At 37.2% G+C, this 23810-nt stretch overlaps 1 protein-coding gene across 2 annotated transcripts; it reads right to left on the bottom strand.

The window, feature by feature from the left end:
- Positions 1–72: 72 nt before the first annotated feature.
- On the bottom strand, positions 73–21920 carry LOC145778250 (uncharacterized). Of its 2 annotated transcripts, XM_082589706.1 has the most exons (32): positions 21817–21920; positions 21516–21572; positions 20553–20670; positions 19972–20116; positions 19439–19572; positions 19041–19154; positions 18775–18896; positions 18197–18235; positions 16371–16568; positions 15961–16089; positions 15267–15385; positions 14934–15080; positions 14362–14526; positions 14058–14169; positions 13239–13367; positions 12979–13140; positions 12096–12172; positions 11503–11646; positions 10707–10875; positions 9313–9480; positions 8971–9179; positions 8612–8726; positions 7812–8063; positions 7306–7466; positions 6857–7001; positions 6298–6495; positions 5543–5686; positions 5115–5254; positions 4535–4736; positions 3795–3986; positions 3228–3395; positions 73–3024 (listed from the first exon to the last, which is right to left on the bottom strand). In XM_082589706.1, the coding sequence occupies exons 1-32, from the start codon at positions 21850–21852 to the stop codon at positions 2797–2799; spliced, it is 4638 nt and encodes a 1545-aa protein (XP_082445832.1). In that variant the 5' UTR covers positions 21853–21920; the 3' UTR covers positions 73–2796. The 2 variants fall into 2 exon arrangements, with proteins under 2 accessions (XP_082445832.1, XP_082445833.1); XM_082589707.1 differs by lacking the exon at positions 18197–18235.
- Positions 21921–23810: the final 1890 nt, after the last annotated feature.

The raw sequence follows: 23810 nt of genomic DNA, 5'->3' as shown, positions 1-23810 counted from the left end.
CTGGCTGCCAATATCCATCGCAGCCCTCCGATCAGTAAGAATGGAGAAATCCCTAACCTTCCCGAGGTCGAACGCTGTGCTTTAATATTTTATTATGACATGAAGCACGATCGCAATTATGACTGCAAATTGAACAATATAATATAGATATGATTAACAGTGATACACATGAAATATACCTTTAAATGTAATAGCCATTGACTGGTAGGCTGCAAATGAGGTTACATCAGATGCAGAATAAACCTTCTAAAAGCAATCGCTTAGCAAGAAACTGCATCAATGTTTGCAAGTGTACTATTTTCATCACTGATCCTACATTTAAAAAAAATATAAGCGGCCGACTTTGTAAAAGCAGAAACTGCAAGATCAATCGCGTCAGTTCAAGGTCAGTTCTCCATTCAGCGACACTTAGGCTAGTGGATGAAATAATTCATAAACAACACTTCTATGAGATGACAAGCGGAAACTTCACTCTGCAAATCTCGGTGACAGGCCTGCGTCAGTGGTTCAAACCGTCTGCAAGTATGCGAAACTGCCAGGATAAGTCCACAAAGGGGCTTAAATGGGCAGAAGATAAAGAATCCACAATCAATTGAGCTAACCGTGTCGTGGCGTTAATTTATCTAAAAAAAAAACTAAGTTATTTTAAGCATTTTTCTTATGAAACAGTTACTAAACATGAAGATAACATTCTAGATAGAGTAAATAGAAATTCTGTTAAGCCGCAACTTGAGGCCATGATCTTTGCTGTTGAGGACAAGCAGCACTAACGATGTTAGAAACAGAAGCTGTTGGACGTTCAAAGGAATTATAAATTACTGTTATAAATACTGACGATGAAGATATGTTATTCGTTGACAATTACATCAGAATACAAATGTTAAAAATGTAGTAAATGTTCTTACGGTCTGAGATAATATTGTGATCGGGGTGACAGGAGAAAGAATGAGGCCATTTCTGGGTAGCTGAACATAAAACTTTAACCCCACCTTTGTTTTTAGTTGAAGTCAAAACACCTAGTTTTAATACAAGTGTGGCTGGTCAGCCTGTTTTAGCTGTTTTGCACGCCTGGGGCACCTCTAGTTACGTCATCAGCGAGACAAATTTTTAAAAGTTTGAGAAATGTAATGTTGATAAAAAAAAAAATGTAGACCATGGACATGTGGCATGGAAGGTCTCTATTCAATCACGACCATTTATCCCGCACCAAAGGTTCATGGTCAGGGTGGCTTCATAAAAACTGGCAATAAATTAAGATCTGCTTCGGAACGATTACACACGGCAAGAAAAGTCGCCTTTTTTGCATTGTTTCAACGTCGTCAGTAGGTTATTCTTTCAGCTGCTAAAGTGGATATAATGAAATACATATAAGGAAAGTACTGTATACTTGCCATTTTTTTTTTGCAAACGACTCTTGGTCATTAGTGCCCAGATTATTATCATTGTAAGAGATCTACAAGAAGTAGTGAAATAGAATTATTTTCAGTCGAATTACCGTTATTTAGCGTCCACAATAATTCAAATTCAACTACATTTTGATTTCTTTTAGGAAAAAAATGCACCATGCCATATCCAAAACAAACAATATAATATCAACGCAACGGAAACATTAGATTAGGATCAATTGAAAAAGTAATAAATCGGCCATACGATATTTTTGATGGACAAAAATCAATGTAACAATGATGATTAACTCCATCAAGCTTGACAAAACAGCAGCGTAAGAACGGTTGAAAGAAACGCACAAAGCAAATCAGTTCTCTTTTACATAAATTCAACATGTGCAAAACAGGACTGATTTGATGAAAAGATGATTTTGGTGGAATCAGGTGAAAAGCAAGTCTCGTTTACTTTGAGTCATCACAAAAACACACTTGGCGACTGAAAAATAAATCCTTAAAGATATAGCTTTCGATCGTATCCACGACAATAAAACCAGTCTTTTTACATTGATTTAACGACTGTAGACATTGAATCAATGTAAAATGACGGATTATGCTAGCTGTGATGATAATATAGAAATCCATTGTTCACACCATACACGCTTTCATAAACACAGATCTGGTCTTTCGTTTGTTAATTTTTACATTTAAAGGAACAACTACAATTCTAGAAACTGGTTCGACGTAACAGGAACAAAACACGACGCATAAGTCAAAAATAACACATAAACAAACATATTTGCATTTCAATTGTGCACGTTAGACAGAATTGTCTGCACTTCAGGGGATATATGCAAGAACTTGAATGTCAATTGTTTTTTTTTTTTTTATCAAACTAAGTTTCTTTTCAGAAAAAAGGAAACTAGTCAGGTAGACTTGCACCGCAACACTTTTTGTATCAATGCAAAGAATTACTTCCATCTCAGGAACGAACAAATGGCAAGATTAAGAAATAACGGTTCGATTCTCGGTGTGAGGAGTTGATCAGCGCACTAACAACCATCTATTCAGCGACAGCCAATGGATTATATTGTTTCCATACAATACTTCAACAAGGGTTAAACACTTTACGCTGTCAATTTCGGTGACCGGGTCAGGGTAACGGTTCAAAGCAGCTGAAAGTACGCAAAAATGAAGGAAAGCTTCATAAAAGGCTCAATCCTACATTCAATCAATTTCAAAAAATAGTTTAGTTGTTTGGGCGTTGAAGAAATTGCACACTGAAAAAAAAAACGAATTCAGGAAAATCAATTGCTTTGTTTTTGTTTTTTTTTCGTTTCTTTCACATAAAATATATGCACGTGTAATCAATCGTGTATATCGACATCAAACTGAGGGTTTCAAAACTTAAGTTCTAACCGGCAACTAACAAGTCGTCATAGCAACGCTCACAGACCCGAACCGGGCTTTTAGAAGCAGCGACTGTGGCAGTCCTGGATGAACAATCATTGCAGAAGATGTCGCCACAATGGCGGCAATGATGCTTGCGGACAGAAAAAGAGAAATCTCGTCCACAAGCCTTGCACTTTGTGATCTTGCTGTCATCGGCCCACTGACGTGATATTGTGTTGGTGTGCTTCACCTGCAAAAAGAACGTTACGCACGTTACGTCATTTGCGTCAAGTTACGTAACCAACTTTCGTTGGATATGAAAACTCGGGTACAAAAATAGGTTTCGAAGACGTAAAAAAAGGTTTAAAACATTCCAATCCTTTACATAATGCTCAAGAAAAGTTTGCTCTCATTTCGTTTAGAAAGACGTCATCTGACGAAACAGCGTCTCACCTGCAGCGCTTGATTTTCGCGACCGAGCTCATGCATGGCGGAATGAACATCTTCCAACTTGCGATGAAGTTCGTGAATTTTCCCCTTCTGCTGCTCGACTTGCTGCTCACCATTCAAGCACCTCTCCAATAGAGCTCGCCGTTCATCCGAGTTGCTTTGCACGGTCGCCTGAAGAAATCATGGCAATCGCAAGTAAAGTAATATGAACACGTGGTTTCAGATTAAATTCCATACGGACTCTATGTATGATTTGTAAACCGTTTGTCAAACTCTTGTCAAAAATTGTAACACTTAAACACTGAAAACAATACAGACAGTCTCTTCAAATTAGCACATTCGCGCAACTTTCTATGTCTAAATCACATGTGTTTTAGACTAGAAACAAGACAAACAGATTCACTGGACTAGTTTGCAAATAAAGGAGCAGTACTGTGAGGTGTGACTCGAACGGGATATCGAAAGAGAGACCTTATAATCCCAAGTCACAAAGTTAAACCACACAATCTGAAATCCTACTCTTGTTTGCAATGGGTTTGTAGACATGAAGCTTGAATTGATCCCTCTTACATTTAGGACGATCAGTTGACCTCTCAGGTCGTCGTTTTCCCTGGCCATGGTGTCCACCTTCTGAGTCGTCGCCACCCACTCCGATCTGGTGCTGTTCAAGTTCTCGGACAAGGTCCCGATCTCAAGTTGAAGGCGCGACTCTGCCACCACGCGGTCGGCCTCGGATGATTCAAACTCACGAGATTTATTTTCCTACAGACAAAAACATTAATGCGTCTCAAACTGCAAAATCCGTCATTTTTTCATTGATGCAACTTCTGCAGACGTAAAAATGAAGGATTTTAGCTGTGTGGGGAGATGCTTGCCTGAAAGCTTGTCTAGGCAACGAGGCACAAAACAATGCAAATTCATGTTCAAATAGAGTTTGTAAGACATGTAACTGTGGCAGTTGGGATGACGGCTTACAGAGTTACGCGCCAAAGCATCGTGTATTGGGGGATAACAATTTTCCTCTACAACAATCATAGTAAAGAGGAATATTTTTCATAAACATTTTAACAACTATTGGGTAATAATTTGCAAAAAAACAAAATGGCGAGAAACGGTAATCTGATTCATATTACAAAGAATATAGCTGATATTAAATTTCTTTATATGTTGTAAGTGATTCTAGAATGTAAAACTAAAGGTGTGCCACGAAAATCAAAATACTTTTATCCAAACGAATTCTCGTACGGACAAAATCGCCGATGCCGATGCTCACACTGGTACAACAAACTATTTCATAAATCGAATCTCACCAGTTGTTCTTTAAGACTTGCAATCATGGCGTCCTTGGTTTCCGCAGACCTTCTCGCAGCTTCTTCTGCGGCAATTGCACGCTTCTTCTCGTGGTCGGCAGAGCTTTGAAGATTATCTATCGACTTCTGAAGCTCCACCTTGTGGCTGATCAGCAAGCTCTGTGCTGCCTCCAGCGATTCAATTTTTTGATCAAAGTTCTTCCTGTACCAAGAGCAACCATTACGTCAGAGGCGAGAGAGAATCAAACAATAAGTTGTGAAAACAACTTGAGTAACGTTTAGCCTAATATACTGCAGTCTGCAACAACATATAAAGGCATTTCGACAAGTAAGGACTGAATAAGTAGTAAAATAAATATATTCTATCGCGGGTGACAAAAAATATCATGGGCGTTATTCACCTCTGATACCGAACCACACCAGAACATGTCTGTCCAGTGTCCACGTGTCCAGTGTCCAGTGATAAGCAATTATTATAAAGATTCTCGTGTAATTATAACAGTTTTAATTTTTCTTTATTAGTAACGTGCGTTTTTAAAGCAATAATCTTCTAAATTTACATTTGCTCATAGCAATTTACCTTTCCATTTCCCAAAGATTTTCTTTCGCCTCGAATTTCTTTATTTCTTCTATTCTCTTCGTTTCCTCAGTTTCTCTGCAAAGTCTCTCTTCATCTAACTCAGCTTTCAGTGTTTCCCCATGTTCTTTTTGGTTAGCCAGCTACGAAATACGTATTTGTTGATAAAAAATATTTCAAGCCGCGTGATTAAAAAAGAGCTTACTATTTCAAGAATCCGGACACGCACAAGTACGAACACTGGTATCCTTTATGATAAATATCGAGCACTCGGTAAAAGCATTGCAGAGAACAAGTGATACTCTTCAGATCAAAGACAGCGGATTTAATATAAGCCAACTCTTGTAAACAGATTAACAAATTCCACTCTGGTCCGTCTTTCAATGTTACTTCTTCTCATAATGGAAACAACAAGGTTGCCTTCTGCATACCTCATCTCCCAAGCACTGGCATCTTTCTTCGAACTCCAACTTCCTCGCAAGAGCTTCATCTTCCATGGAGCGGAGACTGTCTTTGGATACTGCTAACTCCGCACTGATGACCTTGTGCTCATTCTCTGAAAGCTCCAACTTTTCCTAAACATAGAGAGAAAATAGAGTCTCATCAAGCAACTTATATCAAGGCAACATGTAAAACAAAGTAAGGTAAGTCACGGACAACTTTGGTGACTTTGAGGTTACCAACGTTTATATACGTTGAAGCAATAAAATGACCAATTTTACTGGCTGAGTCTTTCCTGGTGGTTAAATTCAGAATTAAGTAAACGAAAAGACAAAGAAAACACTTCTTGTGTCAACCTTCAAGCATGTCAGTCACTAAGTGCCAAAAAACGAAGACACAGCCGTATTGTAGGGGAGGATCCAACTGATTATTTTTCGTAAGTCAGTGGATGGTTTCACCAACCAGACAGCAAAACCATCATTTTCACACTTTTTCAACGTCCGTGGACGTATCACTAAAAAAATGACGGACTTTGCTGTTTAGGCAGCTGGTAAATCAACCCAATTTTACATTGCCAGCGCACGTTGAATCGTTATAAAAAGTAGAAAATTTCTGGCCGAGTTACTTCTCCGCCGTCTTCATAAGATAGCAGTTAAGATAAAGTGTTTGAAGAAGCAACATGAAAATTGGCAGACGGTAAAGCATTTAGCAATTGCTCTCACGCAAGATAATTATAGCCACTTACTTTTAAAGCGTTAATAGTCTTCAGCTCGTCAGAGAGTTTTGCTTCCAACTCTTGGCTCCCGGTGGTGAGAATAGACGTTTTATCTTTCAAGGTCTGAACCTCCAGCAACGTTGCTTTCAATTCAATCTTGTTATTCTCAAGCTCGACTTCAGTTTCTGCCAGCAGCGTCGTTTGCTGGTCCAGCTCATCACGAACTTTCTAGTGGTCGAAGTTTCAAATCCATGCAAAAGATTAAAAGGAAGATGGTGACGAGATCTGCATATTTCCCTACAGTGGTTCAGATACAGATAACGCCAATAAGAAAATTTGCTGCAAATATTCGTTTTTTTTTATTGAGCTCATGTGCCGACGAATCATTTCAGGTCAACTCCAAATTGTTTACAGTCGCCAAATTGTTTACAGTCGCAAACTTGTTTACAGTCGCCGAATTATTTACAGTCGATTCATTGATCAGCAAGTGTCATTCGTGTCGAGATCTAAGTCGGTTTCTTGTTTTACATCCGCGATAAACTTCCCACGACACGACGAGCTGTTACGTCACATGTTTAGCGCAACTCACATTCAGTTCCTGTTGGGTGGCTTCAAATTTCGCTGATTTTTCTTCGAGTTCCGAGTCCCGTTCGTCGCCATGGCGTTTGCTTGAAGCTAATTCTGACGTCATACTACTAATCGTTTCGAGATGGTTTGTTATTTCGGTGCTTAATCTGGAAGAACAATAAGCAATAAACTAGCGGTTGGGGACTGAGATCTGCCTGTGGTCGAAATCTAATTTTGTCTTTGTGCCGTGTCTTTTGTTTAAGTTTACTTGTACATCAAAGTTACTATTCAAGCAACAGGGAAATAAATAGTTTCTCTCTCTTGTGTTGCTCAATTAACGTAGATTTTTTTAATTTTACAACTTTGAAGCCTCTTATTAAATCAGTCCGAAATTAAGTCTGTCCAGAGCAGTACACCTTTTAAAAACTTGGTAAAAATAATGAAAAGAACTTGAGTTACTCTATTAGTTACTTTTCTTCTGTTGCGGCTTTCTGGACCCGTATATCTTCTATTAACTTTTGATCGTCTTCCAATTTCATTTGTAGCTCACTTAGCTGGGATTTTGACTCAGATAAGGATTCCATTGCTGATTTCTTTGAAGATTCTTCTTTTTCCAAAGTTTTTTGCTTACTCTGTAAAGATGATTATTTCTAAGAACAGTGAAATTTTCATTAAACAAAGCGCCTAAACTAAACCGCAAGTGCTTTATAGCCGTTGTAACAAAAATAAGACTGAATGTTAAGAGTCAAAAGGTATTAGCACAAAAACAATAAAAGCAAAAAAAAATAATGTGAATGGCAACTCTGATTTGATTTTTTCTTCCATCATGAAAAAACGTTGGAAAAGGTTCTTTACAGTCAATTGAAAACAGATAAGAAGTTACTTGTAAGACGTCATTTCAAAGATTTGTACAAAAACTTAACCTTTTGACAGCTATGAATTTTCCTGGTCTATTCTTAACTCTTAACCCGACTTACAGCAAGATTTTCTTTTAGCAATTTAATTTGTGCTTCAAAATCTCCTGTTGTTTCTTCTATTTTCTTCTTGAGATCATCTTGCTCCGTGGTTGATTTAAGTTTTTCCTCTTTAAGTTCTTTGCATAAATTTTCCTGCTTCGTTTGCGCCTCAGACAGATCGACGTAGAACTTCTGCAAAGCAGCCAGCGACTCGTCCAGTTTCAACTGGATTTTACCAGATTTTTCTTCATTTTCTGTCAGTTGCCGCTTTGTCTGAACACAATCATGAACAAAAGCATTATAGATGCTAGATAATGTCTTAAAAAGGGGACAGTAAACAATTGAGATGAACACAAAGACATTAAGACAGTGAATAACTTGTGACTGCTGCGAGATCAAAAAATTTAACAACTTTACTGAAGTCACAGAAGTGATGGCTTCAATTTTTGTCAAAAATACACAATCACGTTAACATTGACGCATTTTAAGCCTTGAAATAAAATTGTAAAAATGTTTCACACAAAAATGAGTAACACTCGGTCTATGATAACATGAGAGACTGGTAATATATTAGGTTTGAACCCAATTGTTCACTAACTGTTCATGTAAATCATGAAATCAATTAAAATAAATCATAAAATCATATAAATGGATCATGAAATCATGTGAAAAGGATCATAAAATTAAAAACTGAAATATGAAAAGCGTTTATCCTTCTTTAAAGATGAGGAAAACAGATTTAGGAAACCTCATATTGACTCCCATTCCACCACACGAAGTAAGAAAAAAGAGTTAGACCTCAAAGTCATGTGAAAACACACCTGGTTGAGTTCCACCTCCACACGGGCACGCTGGGATTCCTCCCTTCGATGATCGTCTTCCTTACTGGCTAGCTCCCCGCGGACTTGTGCGAGAGTTGCTTGAAGGTTGGTCAACCTACACCATGGAAGACAATTGCCATCAACATGGAGATCTCAGAACACAAAACTAGGCTAAGCTCAATTGATTGTGCGTTAACTATTTTAACCAGAGAGTGCAAGTTTAGAAATCATCACACCTTTCTCTAAAATTGGTGTTAACAGACAAACAAGAGGACAGATTGTAACTTGAATGTCAGCTCAACCATGTCAGGCAACTGAATGTCAATCGCGTGATGTTCTGGCTGGCCATTTTCACTTACTTTTCGGCGTGTTTGGTTTCCACGTTTTGTAACTCCTCTTTTCTTCTCTCACTTTCTCTTAAGTTTGTTTCTTCCATTCTCTTCATTTCCTCTTTCCACTTTTTAACTTCATTGAGAGCGTCAGCAGTTTCGCTCTTGCTTCTCTCAAGACTACTACGGATGTTGGCAATCTCCACATGGTGATCTTGACGAAGTTGACTGATTTGTGTCTAATAACATAATGAGCAAAAGCTCGTTTTAAACGTAACAATACTTTTTCATCTTCGGAAATCAGTTTATTTTATGTTTATTCAACGTTTAAACAAAGTTAGCGATAAATTTTCCAAAATAACTTTTTCAAACCTTCAGTTCATCGTAAGCTGATCGAGAAGACACCAAATCTTCATTTGACTTTTCTAGCTCCTTGATTCTGTCATCCAACGATCGCTTCACCGTGGCGAGATGGTTTTCAATGTCAGCTCTCTGCGTCATCCCGGCTGCTTCAGTGGTCGCCAACAGTTCTGCCTTTGCCTAAGAAGCACAATTCTTCCATAAAGTTGTTCATGTGAACAATCACAACATCAAGTGAGATCTGCCTGCAAGCACCCAGACAGCAAAATACATTGTCACATTGATTCAACCAGGGATATCTAAAGAAGGGGATACGTAGGCTTTTATTACGTCTGACAATAGAAGGGCTAATATTTATAGTAAATAATCTCTGTTTATCGTGATATGACAGTCGGGACCAATAGTAATTTAATAAACTTTGTTATGACAACCTACATTCCACTATTACCACCAGGCATGGATATTCACTGAATGCTCATAATTACTTGTCAATTCAACTACCCGTATACTTGCTTTACATCGAACCAACTGCAAAGGCTTTGTTAAGAATAATAGCTAACTGGTAACCTTTCAACTGTCCTTCTAAACAAGTATTCTTTAAATATGCTCTACATAACACTTGCTAACTGTCTTGTGTAGCTGACTGAACCAGCTGCACTACAAAACTTTCTGCAATTTTAAAAAGAACCGCATGTTTAATCTAGTGTCGTGAGAATCAGCAATCGCTGTGAGCCTTCGTATTCCCTTCTTTAGATATCCCTGGATTCAACGTCTGTAGACGCAAATTTGCTGTCTGGATAGTCCATTCGACTTAGATCTGTCTGCCAAAAACGTGATGGGAAAAAAGATAATACTGTAGTTTTAGGGCAAATCAGTTGCGCATGCTTGGTTGGTTGCTTTTGCCTCACATGCAATGGAAAAAAACATGAAAAATGACATAGATCGCAAGTAATTTGGAAGCTATTTCTATTTTGTTACGTTTCAACAAACAGATCAAACCAGATGTTTATTACATACTTGAAGATGTTTACTGGAAGCAAATAAAAAATATATATATATATAAATGACTCATTTTCAAAAACAGGTATGAACTTTTATTTTTTTCTTATTTTTGTTTCAGTTTACAAGAAAAAATGTGTCACAACTTACATTGAAAGAATAGGAACAAATCTAAGACACCCATTGACCTTAACCCCAGAATCTAACTAGGTTTGTTGGAAAGATTTCGTTTCGTTTATTTACAAACTTCTAAGTCTTGATTTCGTTTGAATTCGTTTGAAATTAAGCTGGTATAAACATTTCGTTTCGACCAAAAAAAGTTGGTTTCGAGCAGCCCCCCAGAGCCAACCATGCATCAGCAACAACGAAATTACAAGTCACAATGCCGAAGTAGAAATTCGACCAACCTTCAACTCCGATTCAGTTTGCACCATTCTTTCTCTTTCAATTTTCGATTCGTCTCTCAACTTGATGACGGTTTGCTCGGAGGAGTGTAGCTGTTCATGCGTGGCGGACAGCAAGGCGCTCGCTTGGGACAGCTTCACGTTCAACTCACTGATTGCAGATTCATGCTGACTGTGTTTGTTTTACGTAAAATAACGTCAAAATCGGTTTAACAAATACTTGTATCAAATAATAAGCAATGCCCATTATTGGTCAATTTAATGATATTTCTTGTTTATGTGGAATTATTTTACACGTGTTAGCTAAAGGTAGGGAAAAGCAATCTTGATAACCGAAAGATTAGTTCATGCAAGATTCCAGGACTAAGAACAGAACTACCACAGACATGCAAAACTTAGTATCATGAACGGTTTTAACATATTTTATTCACGTGAAAAAGTATACATAAAAAAACGAATAAAGAAAAGTGCTCCTCGCTAAGTTGGCGTAGAGTCTCTTACAAGTCAGCAGTTGTGAACTGACCAAGTGACAACTGAGCTAGCAACATTTGAGCAAGTGGCTGAAGTTGGTAAATGATGAAACTGAGCAAGTCACATTTGAGCAAGCAATAATTTGGCATGTCACAAGTCAGAAAAATGTTTCACAAGCGATCACCAAGCAAGTCCGACGTGAGCACGTAAATCTCAGTTGCTGAAATGTAATTGCTGAGTTGTCGCATGCCGAGTTGTCAGACTACCTATAATACTGTATACGTATAGTCAAAACTGATTTTCTAAATTGTCATTTACAAACACAAACCTCATCTCCTTCCTTAACCTTTCCTCCGTATCCTCTTTTTGCTTCCTCAACAAGTTATTCTCCTCAGCGATCTGAGCTCGAGCAGCAGCCTCCCCCTCTCCAGCCTCCATCTGTGCCATCAGGTACGTCCGCTCTTCCCTCAACCTATTGGAAGAGGAGGATCAGTTAATAGTCGATTCGTCTTCGAAACAACAAAAGCTTCATGCGCACGATTGTTTGCCTTGAAAATAGGGGTTCAAGTTCACGCCAGGCGGTTTTAGGTTTGATTGTGGACGGGAAGGCTAGGAAGCCAATCTTCGTGTCCACCTTTAAGGGGTTCAGATGTCGAGTGGTTTGACAGCAGCGAACTCTTCCCGAATCAATAAATCCACAATAATTCATGACAGTATATATCTAGAAATCACTTGACAACTTAACGTTTTCGGTAGAAAAATAAATTCAAAATGCTAACATCAAAGTTGTAGCTTTTTAAAGCTATGTAATAGAGTTATAAATTGCTACCCGTCCTAGAAGCAAATAATTTCTAGTTGACAAGTTACTTCGGGAGTGACAGTAAATTTACACACGTCATTACTTCATTAGAAAATAGTTACTTTGTGGCTTCCTCGGAGGCTTTCTCTGTTCTCAAAACTTCGTTTTCAAGTTTTGCAGATGTTCTTGCAAGCTTTTCCTGGATGAAAAATACACAAAAGCTTGTACAAATCAGTCCGTTGTCCCTCAACTCATGCCCGTTCAAGACTAGCGAGTTGACGGATTTGAAGGCAGACTTTCAGACGCATTCTCAGATGAGTGAATGGTCTACACTCCACTAACAAAAAATCTCTTTCGTGATCACGCCAAAAATGGAACATGTGCAGCAGGTAACCGATCTTGTGTCTTCATTGTGTCTTGTGTCTTCATGTCTTGTGTCTTCATACATCTCAAATGATTCTATTACGGTACAGCTATCGCGATAAGATTCGTTGCGTTTTGTTTTACCAAAATGTATCTTTCATACGAGTATTTTACCATGCAATTGTGTCAATGCTCGGTTGGTAACCGTACGTTCCCTGCTAGCGACGCATCATCCTAGAATTTTAAAAATCCGACATAGAAAGGACATTTTAAAGTCAGCAAAGTTGTTTTGAAGAAAAATGATATATTTTATGTCAAGATGGCTGTTGCTTATACTACATGTTATAACCAGGACAAGTGTTATCAAAAAAATAAGCTTAGTTTTGTGTTAGTAAGCAACACACACCACGATCATTATAACAATAGTCAAATCTTGTGTAGTTTTTCTAACGTGTTGTTTTTGATCTATCCATATTATTGTACTGTAGAAATCGAAAGTGTTACGACAGTGCTAAATTGTTGAACCTATTTCATCATTTCAGTCTCGAACACGTTTTGCCCCTTCTACCTGTTTGTAGATACCTATCATGTTGCGGCAAGTGTACTGAGGCAGTAATTTGAGCAAGAACAGGTATGCCTCACCTTCAGTGACTCGACTTCCTGTGTTTTCAAAGCGAATTCCGTGTTCAGCGCGTGAGTTTTGGATTGCGCTTCTTCAAGTCCTGTTTGAGCGGCGCAGAGCTTAGCTTGGATCTCGTCAAAGTTTTCAGACTTTTGGAGTTTTTCTTCTTCCAACTGGTTGGTCTGTAGAATATTGTGAAATGATATTATACATTATATTTGTATTACATTACAGTATGTTTGCTAAATAAACACGATTTATCTATTTTTTTCCAACAAACCTTTAAATTAAGACTCAGTATCTGTCTTTCAGATTCGAGCAAACGGGTTTGCAGTGAACTTCTTTGTTCTTCATGATCGGATCTCATCGATTCAAGGCTGTTTTCTGCTCCAGACTTTTGTTCCAGCAACTGGAATATAAAAGAATTGTGAACAGCCCATTACTTCGATGACAATAACAGTTCTTAAATGACTGTTTTGTTGTAAAACAAAATATCATAAGGTGTGTTAGGTGATCCGCATTTATTCCTACGTTTCGTCAATTGGGGTTCAAGCTGTCAACCTCCACGTGGTGAGCCCTGGATTCGACTGATAACAACAAACCGACAAGACAAGTCAATAAGATACAACTGACTTCTTCAGGGGACTAGAACAGGTGATGACTACCTGTCTAGCATGGCAGAACATAAAACCATATTGCCGTAAATCATTCAATTTGGAAAACAACTTCATTTGCGTTAAACCATGACAGGTGTTTCTACAACCGATATGGTAAGTGACCTGCACATATTCTGACATTTCGTCAATCACACGAGTGACTACTTCAAGAAGCCAAATTCAGGAAAATGGCATCCAGGATAAAACAAATAATTAAATTTCTAAAATTTCTCACGCAGTTGGGAAAATCAATCTACTTAATCTTCATAATTTTGGCTATCAATGAATTTTAATATTGATCGATTTTGTCAACAATATCAAGAAACACATATTTTTGTATATTAATTGCACAAAAACCATTGGAGAAAAACGTTTTCAGTTAAAAGCGGCAATAACATCAACGGGCGGTACAATGTAAGGCTGTGAGCACTAAAATTTATTACCTTTTGATTGTCTTCCACCAGACTTTCCAGTCTGATCTTGAGTTGAGCGACTTCTATTTCAAGTTTCTGTCTTTGTGAGCTTCCATCGATTTCTATTTGCTTACTCGAATCCCTATGAAAAATAAACAAGCTATGAGATATTGAGGAAAATATAGGCAACTTTTTTTTTCTCAAATCATTAATTCACTGTCAACATTCGTTCAAGGTACAATATTCAAAAAGTTCTGTATTTTGGTCTAGAAATTTTGTGAAATATGTCACCCAACAATGAAGAAGGAAAGGTGCAAGTACAGTAGTGTGATACCTCAATTCCTCCAACTGTTGGTTTAAATTGTCGTTTCTTCTGTTTGTTTCTTCAAAAGCTCGTTTCAGTTCACTGATTTGTGATTTCAAATCGTCACGCTCGGCTGATACCGATTCAAAAAGTGCTTCCTTTTCCGAAGTGGACAATTCGGTCTCCTGTCGCAACCTGCAAAGAAATGCATTGATTTAACCTTGATTCACCATTAAGCAAAGATAGGAAAAGCCAAACTAACTAGATTTGAAATGTAATAAATGATTCATAATAAAAATGCAAAAAGCCTTGAAAAACCTTAGACTTCAATTCATAATTATTGTAACACACGGTTGAAAGGTTGTAAAGCTGTAAGCACACCACTTGGCAAGAAATCACTGAAAATGAAAGCTTCCTGAATTGAAGTTAAAACAGCAATGATAACAAGGTGATTGAAAATTACTACAACTTTCGTATTATAGCTTTTGAGCTTAAAATTTCCACAGATACCTATTTCAGATCCAGACCACTCTCTTCTGCTACTTCCCTTCTTTAGAGCTTAAGCTAACCCTAACGCCTTGTACTTTAGAGTTTAGACTCACGCGGCCAGTTGCTCTTTTAGTTGAGCGTGTTTGCTTTCCGATTCGGTTTTCGCGGATTCACTGTCTTGATAGTTTCGTTTCATTTCGTCATAACTCGCTTTGTCTTTCTCGGAAAGTTGAACGAGATTGTTAAGTTCCGTTGAAAGTCTGAAACCAAAAATCCAACACAAAAAAAAACGATTAAAATGACATCAAGGTTAATTTAACAACAAAACGAGCAGTTATAACAGTCTTCTTTTTTCTCATGAGACATGATTGTTTAGATTTTAGGGCAGGTGATGGAAAGCGAGATCAAGAAGAAGAATAAGATGTAGAACATTGAAGAGTAAAGACCTGCTAATATCCTCTTTCATCGCAACTTTGTCCTCCTGCAGACGATTATTCTCAGCTTCAACGGACTGCGAATAAGACTGCTCTTTCTCCAGGGATGCTTGAAGATTTTTCAGCTCCTCCTGAATAACAAATGTCCAAAGCAAACTCTTTCAAGTAGATGATTAAAAATATAAACTGAATTTTTAGCTTCAGCTAAGCACACGATCGTAGTTTCAAATCCGAGACGCGCAAACCGACAACCAGGTGCTGAAACAGACAAAAGTTATACCTAAAGCATTCAAGATTGTAGTTAGTGCGTATTTTTTCAAAAAAAAAATCGGAGAAAATCTGTAACTTTACGAGAGGTAAGAATGTGACGGGAATATTCAACTCAAGCAATGAAAAACGATCTTGCTTGGTAAACATTTTTTGGATTATAATTTAATTCAAAAACACCAGAATGAAATGAATGGGAGGTGTTCAAAAAACACTTTGCCGTTAAAGTAAAGAGACACACAATATGAAAGAAGTGTGAAAAAATATTTCTGTCAGCTGTGAACACCATGAGTCACGGTATGTGTGAGATGCATCTGATTGCGATCACCTCTAAGAAAAGTTTTAAATATCCAACAATAACCCATTATCATTTAGGTTAAAAATAATATCACTGTGATGCTAAACAAATTATTTTAACGCACACAAGCGATCCTTGTACCTGTCTTGTGCTTTCTTGGTCAGAGTACTGCTGGTTCAGTTTTTCTTTTTCTTCTTCGAAATCTTTTAAAGATTTCAAATTGGCGGTGGTGGTCTCTTCATTTTCAGACTTCAAACGTGCATTTTCGTCCTTGGGGAAAGTTAGCGTTTCAGTCGTAAACAAACAGTGATCAAAATGTGAATAAAACATTTAACGACGTCAGAATTGCGTTTTGGTGACACTTTTTATAGTCACACATCAACCAAGCCTCCAAACGTTGCTCTTTTTACATTAAACCAGCGACTTTTCCTGGTTGTGATACAAGCAATAACCCAGCAAACAAGACGCTGAAGCAGTGTAAAAAGGACGAATTTGTTGCTGGGAAGTATGATTTCATTTTGCCGGCTAAAGCAATTAAACAAAGCACTGACTTTGTAAGCGTCAAATTCTTGCTGCACAATCGTCGCTTGGTTTCGAGCTTCTTCCAAAAGCTGTTGAAGATGCTGTCGCTCTTTCTCCACTTCTTTTCCTTTCTCCTCGCTCTCTATGGTCAGTTGATCCATAAGCGTCTGCACGGAGACCAGCTCCTTCTTTAACACCATGACATCGTCTGCTCCCGGACGCTGGAGCTGGAAACAATAACTGATCTCAGGTCGGGGTTCGATCACGAGATATAGCACTTCTGTAACTCATGAAAAATAAAACTCAAAAAGGAATGTTGTAATATCCCAAAACCTCACAATGCTGTCTCTACGCTGAAATAAATTATAACATGAATGCGGTTTGTGAGTATACTAAACTTCAAAACACACCAATTTGGAAAAAAACAACAGGAAACTGTTGATCGTTTGCTTTTAGACTGTCCAATGTCCATGGATGAACTCCACTACCCGGTAGTTTCAGCACAGTTTACCAATTTGGAAATATATTTAAAAACTGACTAAACGAAAACGAGCTGTAAGCGTGAAAATGCCAAACGAAACTACTACCAAATATTTTATGCTTTTAAACATATGAAGTCGATTCAGCGATAACGGCAATGTGTCAGTAACAGCATAAAGGGTCAGCTTCAAAAGTAACTGTGCTTCCATAAATATTTCATTCATGCTTCTATGGACAGCAATGACCATTTGTACAGTTAACTGATCACGTGTCATTACATTTCAATCGCACCAAACAGATGAGGATTACATGTGCAACAGCATCGCCTGCACGATAAATCAAAGGCATAATTTCCAAGCAGAAAATCAGTTTTTTTTTTGTAATGATTAAAGACGTTGAATCAATGCAAAAAGGACTGATTTCCTCGCTAGGGTTGTAATTTTGTATCCATCCACAACGCACCATCAATAGGTCTTTTTAAAAATCATAGTTAATAAATAAAATGATATAGATTTATCGATTAATTTTTACAGTAAATGAATAAGCGTAAAAAATTTCCATAAAAATATTCAAACTTTAGGATGAAGTGTCATTTGGTAACTGGACATTAAACAGAACACTTGCCAAGGCAATGTTTACAATCTGGCAACATTGGTAAATGATTGACTGTATTTTATACGCACACCGGCTTGTGCAGACCATGATTGCTTCTAAAAAAATTCCACAAATGTCATTAAATTTATCGTCGGATGTGGTTGAATTGACGTCAAAGTCATGCATTCCGAATCAAGGCATAGTAAATACATGACGAGGTGTGATCGTAGGCAAGCCAAGTTGGACACAGATCAGATCCTTTTCGTGTTTAGAAATTGTTTAAAACGTTACATGGGCAAAACCAGATATTTCATTAAACGATTGATAACACAGTAATTAGATTAATGCTGTTTTTCGTGCAAAGTCACGAATTTTTAATCTTTAGGAGATATGAAAACGGCAACCAGAGAAATTGTACAAGGCATTTGACCAACAATGCAACACCATTCATGTAGCCTGCGACCATGAATAACAAACCATGAAAACCAGTCAATTCTTTTCGAATAGATTACCGTACCTCGAATGTTCTCTAAAACATTTCATAAACACAATAATGCAATGTCAAAACAGTTATTGTTGAGGGTAGTAATATTGAAACAAGTGAAACAGTTCGCTTCGATTTATCATTACTGCTATGAATGAAACACTGGAAATCTTGTTCTATAAATTGTCAGTCAATAAAAGACGTTCAGAAGTTAAATTATCGCCGCTATCATAAAAAGAACAATATACATAAAAATGATCAAATGAAGAATTAAGCAGTGCCGGAACACATATGTACCTTATCCTTTACAAAATCTTCGATGCTTTCCCCGGGAGGCTGAAACCGAAATGAAAATGCAAAGCGATTTATTTACATACAGATCGCATTAAACCTGTACGACCAATCCACTCCCTCCAAACGGAATGGCCCGTTTCGGTGAGTCCGATTCGGAGAGTCTGATTCGGAGATAATAACTTGATAATAGTGGAACCAATATCAAAGGATTTCTGATCGATGGCCTCATAACAATATTCATGATGCATCTGCAGTCATGACTTGACGAGTATACGTCACTGCTAGTCCAGTTTTTAATGACTTTGGTATGACCCGACTTGGAATCGAACTCAGATCTACCGGCGTTCAAGCCGAAGTCATATCCATTCGGCCACGAGCTGGTAAACATTTCTTTAAGAGGGTTAAAAAAGACAGCAGAAAAAATTAAAGACATTTGAAAAAAAATGCATGGTCCAAAATTTTGACGTTTAAAAGAAAACTATAAGTAACGTATATGTACGAGAAATATCTCAGCCAAGTCACACATCTAAATAGCAAACTGAGTTCCATTCACAGCAAAGTAACATGGTGAATCGCATTACCAGTTGTGACTCGAGGTCTCGGACCCATATGGCAGCTTTCTCTAGTTCCACACTTTGGTTTTTACAGCATTCCTCGACGGCGGCTTTTTGGCTTTCAAGCTCGTCTTTAGAGGCTTTGACGTCTGAAAAGGCCCAAGCAAATATAACTAATGTTGAACATTTTGACTGTGACTGCAGGCAAAAATGGTTCAAGTAAATAGGGAGATTTGTTTTGAAAATAATTTTCGTTGGTATCAGTCCAGCATCAGTACGGTATCAGTACTAACCCGCGACAATTTCAGCCATGTTTATCGCTTTCTTTTCTAAGGTTTCTTTTTGCCTTGCTAGTTCTTCATTCGTTGCCACGGCTATGGCCAGCTGCTTCTGTAGAACTTCAGAATCTAACATTATAAAAAAAATGGAATCAAATTCACTGCTTGTGCTGTTTATCAAACAAAAGATTAAAGATGTTCATAACATATATACATACTATAGCTATTCAACCTACAAATCACATGCATACCCATTACCCAGCATGTGATATTAAAATATAAGTAGACACAAAACTCTTCAGACTTTCCTGAAGAAGCTATAAAAAAAGAAATAACAAACCGCACACAGTAAAGAATTTACTATAAAATATTTGAGAATCGATTACGTAGTAGGTGTAGAAAGTGAATTGTACCAGTTGATATTTTAATTTTTTCTTCTTTTAGAGTTTCCATTTCCTTTTTCAATTCAGCAGAATACCACTTCTCTTCGTTCCATGAGCTTTTTAGATCGTCGATTTCTCCTCTAAGTATTGCTTCGTTAGCTTGGCTGGAATCAAACAGAGTAATCATGTTACTGAATAAAGCACAAGATCATTGAATACATTCTATCAGAATAAAAAATGAATAAGGCGCACAAAACAAAAAAATTATGTTTTGTTAAAATTGTTACTTGAGATAACATGATTGTTTGCGAAATCCAGCCTTTTAGAACTAAAAAGATAAAATTCTATTAGCAGCACAATATGATGGAACAAGGTATTGCAAGGCTGGTAATTTCATGGTGGTGGGGCATTCAATTAATTAACATTGATATACCTGTTTACAATCAAAAGTGTGGCTAACCAAAATCCACAATACCCAGCGCCTGGTATTTGCATATCAAATGCTTAAAAAGTAGGTTTTTCTAACATTCATTTAAGGCCCAGCCTTGTTTCGTGTTTGGCACCTGTCTTTTGTGCTTCCATCTAATGTAGTAAAACTTTCAGAAGTATCTTTTACACCATTTTTGTTTGGAGGAGCTGCCAACTCAGGAGTAAAATCTTGCTGAGAAAGCTTTCTGATGTCCTGGCTGTTGGCATGATGGATAATTTCTAAAAACAAACCAGTTAAACTGTTAAAGCAATAACATAGTGAGGTGAAGTGTTTACCTTAGTTGGCCATATTAAAACTGTGCTTTTCATCAAAAAATTAATTTTGAACAAACAAGTGCTTTTCAGTCAAGTGTATATTGTATAATGCAAGAATAGTGATAGACACAGAGTGTCTATTGTTATTCTTGCATTATCTACTCGGCTAGACACATGACTTCATTCAAACACACAAAATATAATTTAAACATCACTTTTGAACACAAATTACAATTGCAACTCTGCAGCAAAGATTACTTTTGCAAAGAATGTGTTTTTGTCAGTATACATATTTATGCAAACACACCACAACTGTTCTTTTTTAGGATACAACAAAGATATTTCATGCAATCATTAAGAGGTTATGAGCATCACAAAATAACAACCAATACTATTGCACCTTTGCTAACAGACACTTCCTGGTTGGGAGGATCAGGTGTAGAATGTGCTGTATCAAAATGTTTTTGGAGGTCTTCTGCTGATTTCAAGTTGGCCATGCACATTGGACAAATAAATCCCTGCAAGTTTTACACAGGCTTGATCAACTTTGTTTTTAAATACTTTTCATTACAATTTCTCTACATATTATAAGTATTAACATTTACAGGCATTGATTCAATGTAAAAAGAGTTGATTTCTGACAAAGTTTTTGTAATTAACACTGTCTTTGAAATTGGAGTCAGCACTTTTCCGACTCAATTCATATTTTGTTCAATTACTTTGCTTAGACATTTACCTCGATAATTAATTGAGGACGCCAAATTCAAAGGCTGTGTATAACATGAAAGTTTAGTAATGCTGAAAATCGAATAAGTTTGTTCACCAGGCATTTAGGTAAATACCAGGATGCATTCTACTGGAGCAAATTAAGCTGAACTATCACAAGATGTATTTATAAAAGGCTATCTGGTTTCATTCCAATGTTTTGTTAATCTGGTATGACCGACTTCTTCAGGGAGCTAGACCAGGTAATGATATGTTGCTGAAATCAGCTGTCCATGCAAAATGAAAATTCAACTTCTAGACAAATAAAATTATCACGTACAAATTATTGTCTAGAAGTTGAATTTTCGTTTTGCATGATTAGTTGATTTCAGCAACATGGTCCTGTGTTTTGCCATTCTAGACATTAGTCACTACCTGGTCTAGCCCCTGAAGAAGTCAGTCGTGTTTGATCAACAAAACGTTGGAATAAAAGCAGATTGTCACTTTATACGGTACATGTCTTGAGATAGTTCAGCTTAATTTGCACCAGTAGAATGCATCATGTTATTCAACTAAATGCCTGGTGGACTGTCTTATTCAATTTTCAGCATTAATAAACTTTGTCTCAAATCACAATAATGATAAAAATAAAACTTACAGACTGCTCACTAGTATTTCCAGCATTTGAATTAAGTCTCGGCGCATCTCCTGGAGACTGAAATCAAAATACTCCATTTATTGAATAGAACTATTTTAATGGCAACTATGTGGAAATAAAATCATAATTATAGGCAAATATCACTTCCAATATGTCACAGCTAGGACTGACATGCAGTCCTACACTTCTACTGATACATAAATCATTAATTTTATCTGATAAGATGTTTATAAAGTTACCGTAACAACAAAAATATTAAATACGGTACCTGTTCTATGAAAATTATACATAGTTTACTTACATCTCTTTCCAGTCGCTTTTTAAGACGATTTAGCATTTTTCAGTATCTAGTAAAAAATATATTTGCAAGACTTCAATACTTTATACCGGTACCTGAAAAGTACTAAAACAAAACTTTATTACGCTGACCTAAGTTAAACCTTTCTTTCAGCAAAACAAGGCAACTGAGAAGTACCTACCCTCGTTATAGAATTTGGCTTAGCTTACCAATATAATTTTACCCACCATAAAACACCAATATCACTCCTGGAACTTACATGAAGAGTAAATATCAAAAGCTGCAACCAGGACATGCTAACGATAACATTGACTAGGCCCACCCACCCCATACTATCAAATTGAAGAGTGATATGGGTTTGAAAGTAGGCTTAATTAATTAAAACAATTAGCTGCAGTGAGCAAAAGTCTTGTTTAAATAGGCCTAGAAAGTTATAAAGCTACAACTTTAAGCCAGCTGATTTAATTTGTAAAGGTTGATTAGAGTTGCAAGGTAATCAGGAAAGGCCTGGGAGATTATATGAAGTTCGGATGTTTTAGGACAAATAATGCAAAAAGCGTTTTATTTATGGTCTAACCTTTCACGGAAGACCCAAGAAATTAGATATTCGCGCAAATAAAAGTCCAAAGGATTGTTACCGCTGGAAATTGTACATAAAATTAAGCTAATTTTATCGTTTTTTGTTCGAGTTTTAGTACACCTGGCAACTCTTTCTTTTGCAAATTTGAGTCAGTGTTGCCAAGCGCAGCTAATTAAATTGTCTTATTGCCGCTTCAAGTGACAATTGCTCTTAGGTTTGTAGTAGGTAAGTAGGCTATCTATCAGCTACAGTACGAACCTCCCACGACTTGGCTCAACGCGTTGTCTTCGTGTGAAGGCTTGCGAGAACCACGGAATCTTCCAGGCAAGCAAGGTCATCAAATTCTCACACTTGATTTGAGTACGGATGAGCTGCCAGACCAAGCTTGACCTAACCTTCGCACCACCCCAAATCTTGTATTTGGCTAGGAATTTGTTTAGATCGGGTAGCAAAAGTGGAAGCAAGAGATCAAAACAGTGGAGAAACCGGAGTAGCGTAATAAAAATCGTTTTCATTCTCCAAGAAAAAGTCTCAATCGCTCCATGTTCAAGATCTGTCACCACGATGGAGCAATTAAGTGTGTTTGGAAGAAAAAGAAGTGAGCTGAAAAGACTCCAAGAGAAAATCCAAATCACAAAAAAGACCAAGCAATAGACGAACCTGTACGCGTTCTGGAAGAAAAGAGCAGAAAAGAAACGTTCGTTTTCAAAAAAGTTATTCGACAAAAACGGCTCTGATAGAAAGACGTCGCAAAGCAGTGATTTAAGTGGTGCCGTAGTAGGTTTAACCCATGCCATAAGGAAAGCCAATCCAGCAAAGATTCTCTTTCAAGTAACACCTAAAGAAAAATTAGAGATGTTTAGAAAAACATAGCTTGATGTCGTTTGCTGCTGCATGTGCTTATGCGTTGTTTTCAGAAGTGGGACCGCTTGCCAACTCATTTTTTAAAACTTCTGTGTGGTTTCATGCTTGATTGCATGATGAACATGTTATGATGATAGTTAAACTACCATTCAACGTTTTATAGGCAGAGAAAACTTTTTCTCGAACCGTAGAAAATTTCATTGTCAGATCACCGCTTCAATGCGTGATGGAAATCTCTGATGTCTCTGGATTTATTAATATTCAATTGAACACTGAGAATATGTCCTTATAATGTTTGTAATGTATTGTATTGAGTTTAAATTTAACCGTTGTTATTGCGTTCATAAACGTAGTTGCACTGATGAGAATTTAATATTCGAAAACGCGTTCTGCAACACTGTTTTTTGCACTCTGCAATGCCTGATGCAGATTTATCTGTAGATTTCCATCACGCATTGAAGCGGTGATCTGACAATGAAATTTTCTACGGTTCGAGAAAAAGTTTTCTCTGCCTATAAAACGTTGAATGGTAGTTTAACTAATGATTTCTGAA

The sequence above is a fragment of the Aplidium turbinatum genome, chromosome 10, assembly GCF_918807975.1.
Source record: "Aplidium turbinatum chromosome 10, kaAplTurb1.1, whole genome shotgun sequence".
Classification (NCBI taxonomy): Eukaryota; Metazoa; Chordata; class Ascidiacea; order Aplousobranchia; family Polyclinidae; genus Aplidium; species Aplidium turbinatum.
Note: the sequence above shows the minus strand (reverse complement) of the source record. Positions and strands in the feature narration are given on the sequence as shown.

Excerpts from the sequence above, each read along its gene's own strand:
- LOC145778250 (XM_082589706.1), bottom strand. The coding sequence starts at position 21,852 with ATGCTAAATCGTCTTAAAAAGCGACTGGAAAGAGAT. Across the intron at positions 5,687-6,297 it reads AGACTATTAACGCTTTAAAA|GAAAAGTTGGAGCTTTCAGA; the intron begins GTAAGTGGCTAT and ends CTCTATGTTTAG. Across the intron at positions 4,737-5,114 it reads AATCTTTGGGAAATGGAAAG|GAAGAACTTTGATCAAAAAA; the intron begins GTAAATTGCTAT and ends CTCTTGGTACAG.